At 42.8% G+C, this 12,355-nt stretch overlaps 1 protein-coding gene across 1 annotated transcript in view; it reads right to left on the reverse strand.

The window, feature by feature from the left end:
* The window catches only part of LOC126474835 (arylsulfatase B-like), a 79,277-nt gene that overhangs the window by 27,410 nt on the left and 39,512 nt on the right, over positions 1 to 12,355 (reverse strand). Inside the window, exon 5 of the mRNA XM_050102312.1 lies at positions 1,593 to 1,845. Within this exon, the coding sequence (XP_049958269.1) occupies positions 1,593 to 1,845 (253 nt within the window). The remainder of the gene's footprint in view (positions 1 to 1,592; positions 1,846 to 12,355) is intronic.

Genomic DNA, 12,355 nt, shown 5'->3' on the forward strand with positions numbered 1-12,355 from the left:
TTTAGCCGCTGAGTTAATGTACACTATTTCCACTGACAGTTCACCTCCAGGAAAATGCATAAAACATGCAACATGAAGAAAATAGTATTTGCACACATTTCGATATTATTTACTCCTCTTTGTATAATGTTTATAGTTACAGAGATCATACCGATATTCGTAAATATTACTTTTAGATCTAAGCGATTTGTCACTGAGGTCGCATAGTTCTATGATACATAAAATTTTGAGTGGCTGCGTATTGAACTGACCGGAAGACGTTACAGAACAGCATGCAGAAGTTTCGAAATTTGCAGGAGACTCTGATGCACATAGTGTAGCAACTGTTTCTACAGTTTCGGACACTAACACATTAAGGCTGTAAGGGTGGTAGTCTGGGTAATACAGCATCAAGTGAACCAGTTAGTGAAACGTCCAGTACAGACGCAGCACGTATGGTAGACAGTTTCAAGAATCGTTTTACGTAAGTCGCGGAACTGACATCGATTCTGAAGTGGCTACAAATGTGAATAATAAGCATGGTCCAAAACTCGTTGTGAATCACACTTCTTTGGGATATGTCTTCCTGCTGCACAGAGGTAGTTACGCTGCTAATTTCCTATAGATATTTCAAACTTACCAACGAAACTACCATGTACAATCTTGTGTTCCTGATTCATTCGTATGAATATTCACCACCCCAAAATCGATGCTGGACTTAGGAATATATAATAAATTAAGTAGTTTTATCGATTAGGTCTACCATTTCGAGAGAGTACGCACTGACCACTCAGTATCTCATTCCTGTTGTTGTTGTGGTTTCAGTCCAGAGACTGATTTGATGCGGCTCTCTATGCTACTCTATCCTGTGCAAGCTTCTTTATCTCCAAGTAACTACTGCAACCTTCTGAATCTGCTTAGTGTAACCATCTCTTGGTCTCCCTCTACCATTTTTACCCTTCACGCTGCATCCAATACTAAGTTGCTGATCCCTTTATGCCTCAGAACATGTCCTACCAACCGATAAATTCTTCTAGTCAAGTTGTCCCACAAGTTCCTCTTTTCCCCAGTTCTATTCAGTACCTCCACATTAGTTACGTGATGTACCCATCTAATCTTTAGCATACTTCTATAGAACCACATTTAGAAAGCATCTATTCTCTTTTTGTCTAAACTGTTTATCTTCCTTCTTTCACTTCCACTCATGGCTACACTCCATAGAAATACTTTCAGAACAGACTTCCTGATACCATCTATACTCGATGTTACCTTTCCTTGCCATTGGCAATCTACAGTTTATACACTCTCTACTTCGACCATCGTTAGTTATTTTGTTTTCCAAACAGCAAAACTCATTTACTACTTTAAGGGTCTCATTTCCTAATCTAATTTCCTCAGCATCACCGGCTCTAATCTGACTACATTCTACTATCTTCGTTTTGCTTTTGTTCATCTGACATCCTCCTTTCAAGACTCTATCCATTCCTTTCAACTGCTCTTCCAAGTCCTATTTCATTGTTATGCTCCATCAAACATTTTTCCCACTTACAGCGTTAGTTACATGGATAGTGCGGATACCGCTCTTTTGATTGGCGGTGTACTGCCAAACTCACCGGCCAGTATGCGCCTGTTGGGGTCGCTGATGTAGAGGAACTTGTTGATGACGTGCTGGGGCGCGTCCAGCCACTTTGCGGCGTCTCCCGCGTGCACGGCCTGGTGTGCCAGGTACAGGAACAGCGGCCTCTGCACGTCGTGCTGCTGGATCAGACGCTCCGCCTCCTCTGTGAAGACGTCCGTCGCGTACCGGCCAGCGAACTCCCAGGCGGTCGTCATGTTGCTGTGCATGTCGTAGCCCGCGCCGATGTCCTGCACGGAAACAAACAGTTCTCCTCTGGGGATTGAGCAATCGTGACGTAGTCATTCCGCAACGTAAAGCAGTCACTTGTGACTGGCACTTCTTTGTGTAGTCAGTCAGGGTTACAAGTATTGAACTATATGAAAACAAAGACAAATTATTTACAAACTACGGCGTGCACACAACATGTAAACGTCACTTTTCCAGTGTTAGGTTATGACGCATTCGATAAGCCTGCCATCCTTGGCGATGATGTGGCGCAGACGAAAAGCGAAATTTTGTATGACACGCTGAAGTGTCGCAACATCGATGCTGTCGATTACCTCCTGATTGACTGTTTTCAGTTCAACAACGGTTCTGAAGTTATTGCTGTACACCTTGTCTTTAGTATAACTCCACAAAAAGGAGTCACATCTGCCAAATCCGGAGAATACGGCGGTCAATCGTGGCCCATGTCAAAGGCCTTTGGGTACCCCAGAGCCATAATGCAGCCCCAAAATGCCCCTCCAGGACATCAAACACTCTCCTGCTTCGACAGGGTCGAGCTCCGTCTTGCATGAAACACATCTTGTCGAAATCAGGGTCACTTTGGATAATGGGGATGAAATCACCTTCCAAAACCTTCACTTACCGTACGGTGGTCACTGTGCTATCAAGGAGTATCGCAACGATTATTCCGTGACTGGACATTGCACACACAGTCACCCGTCGAGGGTGAAGAGACTTCTCGATCGTGAAATGCGTATTCACAGTCACCCAGATGCGCCAGTTTTGCTTATTGACGAACTCATCAACATGAAAGTGAGCTTCGTCGATAAGACAAACTATACGTACATACTAATTCCCATCATTCTCCGCGGCCAGCCGTGCAGTTCGAACGTCCTAACGCAAACCGTTCAGAAGTATAGTTCAATAATTGTCACTTTGTATATATAATGTTTCCGAAGCGAAAGTAAATACTTTAGAACGTAGTACTGTTGTGTCTAGACAAGACAGCCTAGACACAATGAGAGGAAGCCGAAAGGCATGCGCTAAGTTAAAGCAGGATGGCGTGAGGTCTGAAACAGGATATGTAATGAATGCTATAAAGAAAAGTACGTAGCTTCTGGAATACTTAACTTTTAATCCATCCTTTTTGGTACATCTGGAGATTGTGGCGATACAAGTGAGACTCTTTAGATACATGCAATGTTACTAATGGCGCCTTGCTAGGTCGTAGCCATTGACTTAGCTGAAGGCTATTCTAACTATTGGCTCGGCTAATGAGCAATGCTTCGTCCATGTAGTCGCTAGCAAAGTCGTCCATACAACTGGGGCGAGTACTAGTCCGTATCTCGAGACCTGCCTTGTGGTGGCGCTCGGTCTGCGATCACACAGTGGCGACACGCGGGTCCGACATGTACTAATGGACCGCAGCCGATTTAAAGCTACCACCTAGCAAGTGTGGTGTCTGGCTGTGACACCACAAGTACCACAGACTAATTCGATTAAAACAGTCTATTTGAGTCCAGTTTTACAAAGGACACAGCTGTATGAAACCCAACCAAATAATGGCAGAACAGACAAATGATCGAGTTCAGGGCTGATTTTCATAAATTCCACCTCCAGTTTCAATATACTTACGGATGCTTTTGGCAACGCAACGTGTAGGTCTTTGTAGGTCATCTTACCGTTCTTTCACTATTTCTAAATAAACTTTCTTACTCTTTTTTATCATTCTGTACAATGAAGTTTTCTCTTAATTTTCTACGAAAGACAATGTTATCTTCTAAGTCATATCTCATCACCTAATGTAGGTCACGTGACACACACACACACACACACACACACACACACACACACACACACACACAAACGCACGCCCACACGCACACGCACACGCACACAGTTACTGATTTTCGCCAAGGTTATTTCAATAATCTTCTGGGTACCCGACTGCAGTTTGAATGTCTTCATATCTCTGTTCTTAACCTGCAGTCTCTTCACTGCCACACGTTCACTGCTTCAGTGGCCTATTGAGTTTGTGGCATGAGGTTTTCCTTATCAATATCGTTCTGTTTTTCTCGGTGCAGCATTTTATGTAGAGGACCATGATCCCTTGCCTTCTTCTCAATTTCAGTCACCAAGCAAATGAAATACCTCAATAGCAGCATGCGTATGTGTATCTCCCTCCTTCTTCTTTTTTTAAACTCATATTTTCATTTGTTTCCAGTAATGAAGTAAATTTACTGGCCTGCGCCTAAATTAGCGCGATGTTAGTGTGATGTGCTATCTTGCTCTACCGCTAATCGTAGCCAGATTCTTTATACACCACTCCCATATGACACTGTTCTATCCACATACGTTCTGCGGTGGTCGTTAAGATCCAACGTCACACTTTCTACATTTGTCAGACTCTGTTAAATGTATTCTGTGAAGCTTCTTTTTTCGGCGGTTTATTTCGTCCATAGTTTTTTACCAGGCTGATCATATAGCGGTTTCTTTTGAGAACGTTCCTCCAGATTACTGTATGTTCCAGTTCGTATAGCTTGTTATTATCTCCCGCAGGTGGCTAACGTCCAACAGGAACATCCTGTTCTGGTTTTGTACTGGGATGTGGCCCGGCTCAGGTGTCTCTATGCTCTACTCAGCACAATGTCCGGGAACTTTTGGCTCAGTTTCGTCATACTCCGTATGAAAGGTGCCTGTTATTTAACTTGGGCGTCTGTTAGCCCAAGGTACATCTTTTTTGGTGGGAGGATTATAACATTTGCCTCAATCTTGAAGATTTAATCCTTCCAGATATACCAGCCAACTGTAGCCACTATATTCCTAACCAGTCTTTGAGCCACAGGGTTTAGTCGGTCAAAGTATCATATTTTTGGTATTTTGGTGTTGACCAGATCTGCCCTCAGCCTTTGTTGTGTTCTAGAGTCATCATTCAGAATCCTCTCCCGATTGGCATTAGACAAGTTTTTTCTGATGTTTGCTTCAGAGTCAGACACTGTTTCATACTCCTATGTGTTGTTATTGACTTCCTGATGGTGCTACTTCGATTACAGTAACATACCCGCGTCATCTGCAAATGCTATGCATTTAGTTATAATTGAGTAAATATTCATCCTCTGATGTTTGCAGGTCATCATTATGATTAGTGGGTCAACTGCAATAACAAAGAGCGGAATTGACATGTGGTATAAGTGTCAAACCGACCTCTCATTGGCTATTTGTCTGGTGACCAATGCGTTGGTCATAATCTAGGAACTGGCACAATTACAGAGATTTTTAATCATTTGAATAAATTACACTTTGAGTCCTAGATGGTTCGGTACTTGGAACAAGTAATTCTGAGAAATCCTGTAGAAGGCCTCACGTAGATTTAAAGCTAAAACTTTAGCCTCTGGTCGCAATATGGCTCTGTAAATATGATTTCTCTATAATCTGCCAGACTTTTAAATAAGATTGTTCGTCCTTTTACTGCTGCTGTCTGCCTGTTGTGTATGATCTCCCCTAGGACATTCTTTATTCTAGTTTCTATAATGCGGGCCACAAACTTGTAAATATAGTTCAGGAGAGAAATGAGACGAAATTTAAATCTTCATGTGGATGTCCTTTCGGTATCAGGAATATAAGGCTATCATTTAAGCCTACCGATATTTGCTGGGCTGCTAAGTTCATTGTATATGCGTGCAAAGCAATATTCCATTAAACAGCATACCAAAACGGCCAAAAACATTCCATTATCAGGCTATCATTTGAGGATGATTCATTAACCTGCACCTTCCTCGGTGAACCCCAAATATCTTCCACGGTTACTTCACTCGTTAAACGGTTTCTGTCCTGCTCATCTAGCGTTATTGGAAATAGTTTTACGTGGTAGTAGTTCCTTCTCCGTTTATGGTTTGTACACTGTACAGTTGTGTACAGTATTTCCTGACATATTCCCTTCATTCAGCCTGCGATGTCACACAGCTGCCCTCTTACTATTTAATCTGTTAATAAATTGTTCTCTTGTGCGACGTTTCTGTTTCCAGAGATGCAACGATAGTGAAGTTTCCTTGGAGTTACTGTTACTATTTGTGGAAAGAATTTTAATTTCATCCATTTGTCTTCGTTGAAGCAGTGACAACGTTGACTAGATTCCTTCGACTTCTATGAAACTTTCCGCTGCTAGAGGTGAATCGGAATACAATCGACGAAGGCGACAAATAGAAAATTCGGAAGTTTCTTTCTTCAGCTGATTTCCTTCATAACTATGAGCCACCACGTAGCTAATTGGTCGACGTTTGGCATAGCAGCACTCCCACAGAATTATCGATTGAAATGTGTGCTGTTAGCGCCAAATGGTCAACCATATTTCTTGCATTCGTTTACGCAACTCTTTCTTCTCGATTCTGTCTTATCATTAGAAAGGTACAATGGTGCAGCTAGTGGACTCAGAAATATGTTGGCCAGTTTCAGTAGCAATTACTCTGTCGCTCATTTTCTTCGCCACATAGATTCTATAGTGGCGTAGCTGTAGCACTATGATAGGAAAAGCGTTGTCAATCTCCCTTCAGAATTCCCCAAGCCTCCTCTAATTCTAAACGACGTACATTTAGTTCTAGAACTACGCATTTGATAAAGTTTGGTCTTCTGTCTTTTGGCATTATAACACCATTAAAATCTCGGCCGACAACCGCTTCATCCAAAATTTTTCCGTACGAGATATAGCACCTCATCTACTAGGAAATGGGCTCGTTTTCACCTACGCTGGTTCCCGTAGAAGTTAATAAATCCAATTCCGTTATACTCAGTACAGCGAGAGAAGAGTTCTGACAGTTGAACTGGCCACTGTGCACGTGCTTCGCGCGTCCACGACGGCCAATCAGATCATCAGATTTTGGTTACGTTATCTTGGCGACGCTCCAGTGATACCGTAGCATTAGGCGATCCCAACTTTCAGGCAGTGGTACCGCCTGCTTCGTTCAGGTTTGTGTGTTTACATGTGCATACCACTAACTCTGTGAGTTTCTTGCCATGCCTGTAGAAAATGGCGTCATAAGAGGACTTCTGGAAAACGAGCTGCGCTGAAATCTCAAGTACGCGATTTGCGTGTTTACTTTGAAAGCCAAAAGGACAGTGGTGGGCCCTTGACACCAGTGAGTAATGCGATTGGCAGGGTGGCAGAAGCATCGAACACCTACAGTGACAGTGAAGAGAGTCTCTTTACGTTACTGAATCGTGTGGTGGGCAAACCGATGCTTTCTTATACGTACAATGGGCTGTTTGTTGATGAAATCGGAGTGCCTATGTGTTAATTAGAAGCAGTTCTATCAAGGTGTATGCCGTTACGTAAAGCATGCGACGGGTACGTTTACTGACAGGTTAAGAGTTACACTCGCCTGTTATAGAAGTGCCCTACTATCATCACCAGCAAGGAAAATCACAAGTAGAAGCTATGCAATTAAAATGTATATCTTGACCGATAATCAGTTGCAGGCTCCTGCTTTCCAGGAAACGTTTCAATGTACATGGCTCCAAGCCAAATTATCGCCAGATTGCGAGGTGGTTTTCCTAATGACATGTACACAGAAATTGTGAGTGTGGTGTATATGCCTTCCCAGGTTGCTCGTAGTGCTCCGAAATACACTCCTGGAAATTTAAATAAGAACACCGTGAATTCATTGTCCCAGGAAGGGGAAACTTTATTGACACATTCCAGGGGTCAGATACATCACATGATCACACTGACAGAACCACAGGCACATAGACACAGGCAACAGAGCATGCACAATGTCGGTCCTAGTACAGTGTATATCCACCTTTCGCAGCAATGCAGGCTGCTATTCTCCCATGGAGACGATCGTAGAGATGCTGGATGTAGTCCTGTGGAACGGCTTGCCATGCCATTTCCACCTGGCGCCTCAGTTGGACCAGCGTTCGTGCTGGACGTGCAGACCGCGTGAGACGACGCTTCATCCAGTCCCAAACATGCTCAATGGGGGACAGATCCGGAGATCTTGCTGGCCAGGGTAGTTGACTTACACCTTCTAGAGCACGTTGGGTGGCACGGGATACATGCAGACGTGCATTGTCCTGTTGGAACAGCAAGTTCCATTGCCGGTCTAGGAATGGTAGAACGATGGGTTCGATGACGGTTTGGATGTACCGTGCACTATTCAATGTCCCCTCGACGATCACCAGTGGTGTACGGCCAGTGTAGGAGATCGCTCCCCACACCATGATGCCGGGTGTTGGCCCTGTGTGCCTCGGTCGTATGCAGTCCTGATTGTGGCGCTCACCTGCACGGCGCCAAACACGCATACGACCATCATTGGCACCAAGCCAGAAGCGACTCTCACTGCTGAAGACGACACGTCTCCATTCGTCCCTCCATTCACGCCTGTCGCGACACCACTGGAGGCGGGCTGCACGATGTTGGGGCGTGAGCGGAAGACGGCCTAACGGTGTGCGGGACCGTAGCCCAGCTTCATGGAGGCGGTTGCGAATGGTCCTCGCCGATACCCCAGGAGCAACAGTGTCCCTAATTTGCTGGGAAGTGGCGGTGTGGTCCCCTACGGCACTGCGTAGGATCCTACGGTCTTGGCGTGCATCCGTGCATCGCCGCGGTCCGGTCCCAGGTCGACGGGCACGTGCACCTTCCGCCGACCACTGGCGACAACATCGATGTACTGTGGAGACCTCACGCCCCACATGTTGAGCAATTCGGCGGTACGTCCACCCGGCCTCCCGCATGCCCACTATACGCCCTCGCTCAAAGTCCGTCAATTGCACACACGGTTCACGTCCACGCTGTCGCGGCATGCTACCAGTGTTAAAGGCTGCGATGGAGCTCCGTATGCCACGGCAAACTGGCTGACACTGACGGCGGCGGTGCACAAATGCTGCGCAGCTAGCGCCATTCGACGGCCAACACCGCGGTTCCTGGTGTGTCCGCTGTGCCGTGCGTGTGATCATTTCTTGTACAGCCCTCTCGCAGTGTCCGGAGCAAGTATGGTGGGTCTGACACACCGGTGTCAATGTGTTCTTTTTTCCATTTCCAGGAGTGTACTGCGCTTTGAATGTTTTTGTGAATGTACGTATTCTCTCGAAGAATAAAAATTAAATTACTATAATTTGTATGTTTTTATTGTTCAATTACTGTTATTTACATAAAATATGCGATAAAAAATATTATTTTAGATAAGATTTGAAACGCTTACTGTCTGTTAAGTAAGAGTGTGGTCGGCATTACACACAGATTGTAAACGATATCGACTTAGTACTTCCACAACCCAAAAGAGGGAACCTTTGTCCTTCATGCAATCTTCATAAAGCATTAGTTTACTCTTAATTGTTGACTGAGATGTGCGAGAAGAGACGTGAGTGCAGCCTATGCGTCGCGTTTATCAAAGATGTTTGATGACGACTCCCAAACGTTGGTTCATCGTTAAAAATGAAGATTGGATACTGCAGGAGCGCAAATATCCGAGGCACCGCAGCAGGCTTTGCAGAGGAAGGTACTGGATCGGACCTTGTTCTGGCTTAACCAAAGCTCCGGAACGAAGATGAGAAACGTAAGACCAGATGAGGTGGTGAAACGACGTCGGCCAATGGTGCTCGGAATATTACCGCACAGCGACAGGAGCGCCCTCAAGCTGAAGTGAATATAAGCACAGCTCCTACCAGTCTAGCCATTCAAATCGCCTGAGTATACAGACATTAGTGGACAATGTAGGCGCAGTTGTAGACCGGCACTCGCAGATCAGTTATTAGCAACGTGTGTCAAATTTAAAGTGATTTCGCATAGCTAAGAATATTACTGTTTGCATGTCGCTCATCGTTTGCGACTACTCCTTGTAAATCTCTAAGTATTGTTAATCTGCTTTATAGAAATGAAACTACTAAGGTTCTTTATTGAACTGTTGTATAGCATTCAGAGAACGCCGCATCCCTGAGGCACCCTATACGAAACTAATGGGCAGGTTCCAACAGACCTCACATTCGCCTTACACTGTGCTGGAATTGCAGCCACGTAGCTACCCACACTAAAACGTTGAGGGACCACTCCGTCCCAGTACATGAGAAAATGGAGAAAAAAATATGAATGAAACGAAAATCATAATGGAGAGGCGCAATAGGCTACTATCTAACCTCTCAGGAGAACGCTGATTCCAAGGAACACTACACGATCAATTACATGGCCAATAAGAAATCACATGCTTGGTCGAATTGGTAATTCTATCTCCCAGCACTATAGCGCACTTTAGAACAAATGGATCTTATGTAGATGAAACTTATTCCCCAAAATTAACCATCAGTATATAATCGAACGAGTGCACAAGCCATCTTATTATTAATGAAGCGTTTGACTGATTATAGCACTCACCAGTGATATATAAAAATGCTTTAAATTACTCTTCAGCTGTAAACAACCTAGTAATTGTTACTGAGTTGTATTATTTAATTTATCCAGACTTTGGAGTATCTATGTTTTTCTTTTGTGAAGCATTCGCTCAATATAATTACGTATCGTACGGATATGTAACTTAGCACTTATCATAAAACTACTAAATAACTAAAATATCTTTTCTAGCATTAAAATACGACCCTGAGTATGTGATAGTCAAGACTTAAACATTTATATTCCATCAATTACTTACAAATCTCTAAAGTGTTTAAAGGTTTCACAATTTAAGTATTTTCATAATATGTTTTGATATCCAATTCCAGAGATATAAACTGTAACTAAGGCAACGTAAAAAAACTTCTTTAGGCTCTTCCTCTGATTATTTGTTCTGCAACTCATGAATGTTTAATATGATCTTCAGATACATATCAATTCTTTCCTTTCCAAACCTTTTAGAAATATTCTCGCCAACTCTAGTATTTTATTTATCGTAATATTTCAATGCCAACCTCTTACTAAGTCGTTTCAATGTTTTAAGCTAAGAGGAGGTTTAAAATGTCTCTCTTTCTCTTAACTGTTCTCAATTTAATTGTGTAAACCTAATCGCTGAATCGAGGGCTCTTACGCTGTTTACTGAAAATTGCTTTTATTTTTAACTCTTTCCTTTTCAAAACCAGTTATTGAAAAATCCCCGTGGGTGAATGATAACTCGGGAACTAAAATTTATTTTAAACCAATTAAAGGTTATTTTCTTTCCTTTTAAGTGTAAGTGCTGTTTAATGATCAAACGCCGAGTGTGAATGAGTGACTGCCAAAAAACCTAATAGCCCCACAATAAACCAGAAGAACACTATCAAAACCAAACTGAAAGTAAATTCTAGGTAACAGCACGATTTTATATCTCAACTTAAATGTTAGATTTTCAAACTATAAGCCCCTTCAAGTGTTGGTCTCTCGTGCACGCACTAATCAATCTTAATGTAAAGTTAGTCATCACATTTACTACAGAAATAACGGTAGCAGTTGCAATTTCTTCTTTATGATGGTTCACGTAAGGAGATGTGGTCTAAATGATTACATTGTTAACAATACGTACGGGCAATTTACGATATCTATAACAACACACCTGAGCTTTATTCGCCATTCAAGAAAAGCTTCAAGCATAACGCTGGGTAAGCAGTTACTCCACTTATAAAACAACGTTACAACCACGTAGTACGATTTCTCTACTAACTTCGAATGAGCCTTCCTAAATATCACCTAACCAAATGTGACACCCAAGTCCACTGGTATGTGTACTAACTAGTATCGCAGAAACACTACACGGATCACTTGAGACAAAATCACTGAACTCAAGACTTACGTCTCGTCGTATTTTAACGACTCATGAATTCTACACTCAAATACTGAAACACATTGAAAGTCACTCTTGACTTAACACGTGCCAACTTAAATCACTTGACCTTTCGTCAAAATGTAATGCAAAATACGAGGAGACCGACTCTGACAAAATTCAGAAAATAATTACACTCATCATGCGTTAGACAGCTTACTGTATTCTTCAAACCTTGCAGTTTAAACACATTTCAACAAAACCTCGGAAAATTACACACTGATGAAATAATCGATACAATTTTGCACCAGTTAGGTATCGATCACGACTGTTTTCGATGTGTCCTAACGTGTTTTCGAGAAAATGACGGTAAAACTTTCGAGGCGCCTTCATCATTCCACATGCTCATCGTAAAAGGAAGTGAGTTAGCAGCGCAGTCGCTAACAGCACAATTTCGAAGTTTAAAGTCCCGTGTTGAAATCGAATCTTACTGCGAATTTTTCTTTTGCTGTCGTGGAAACATGTCACATCAGTCTTTTTGTGACATCGTAAAATCCAATGGAATAATAAGTAAAGTTATTCAGTCTGTTAAGCAAGATCATGGTCTGGTTAATCAGTAGAAAAATCTATTCGACAACATTCTAAAACGTAGATGTACATCTATGTGAACAAAAGAAAAACGCAGTTACAGTAAATAATACATTCAGTCAATCGCAGATTCGGTGGTTGCTTGCCATCTCCAGGCATACTTGAAACCAAGTTTTCTGCGTATTCTCGTGGAAGAGACCTCAAAATGCATCGAATTTGCTCTGGCAGC

This window comes from Schistocerca serialis, chromosome 4, assembly GCF_023864345.2.
Source record: "Schistocerca serialis cubense isolate TAMUIC-IGC-003099 chromosome 4, iqSchSeri2.2, whole genome shotgun sequence".
Taxonomy (NCBI): Eukaryota; Metazoa; Arthropoda; class Insecta; order Orthoptera; family Acrididae; genus Schistocerca; species Schistocerca serialis.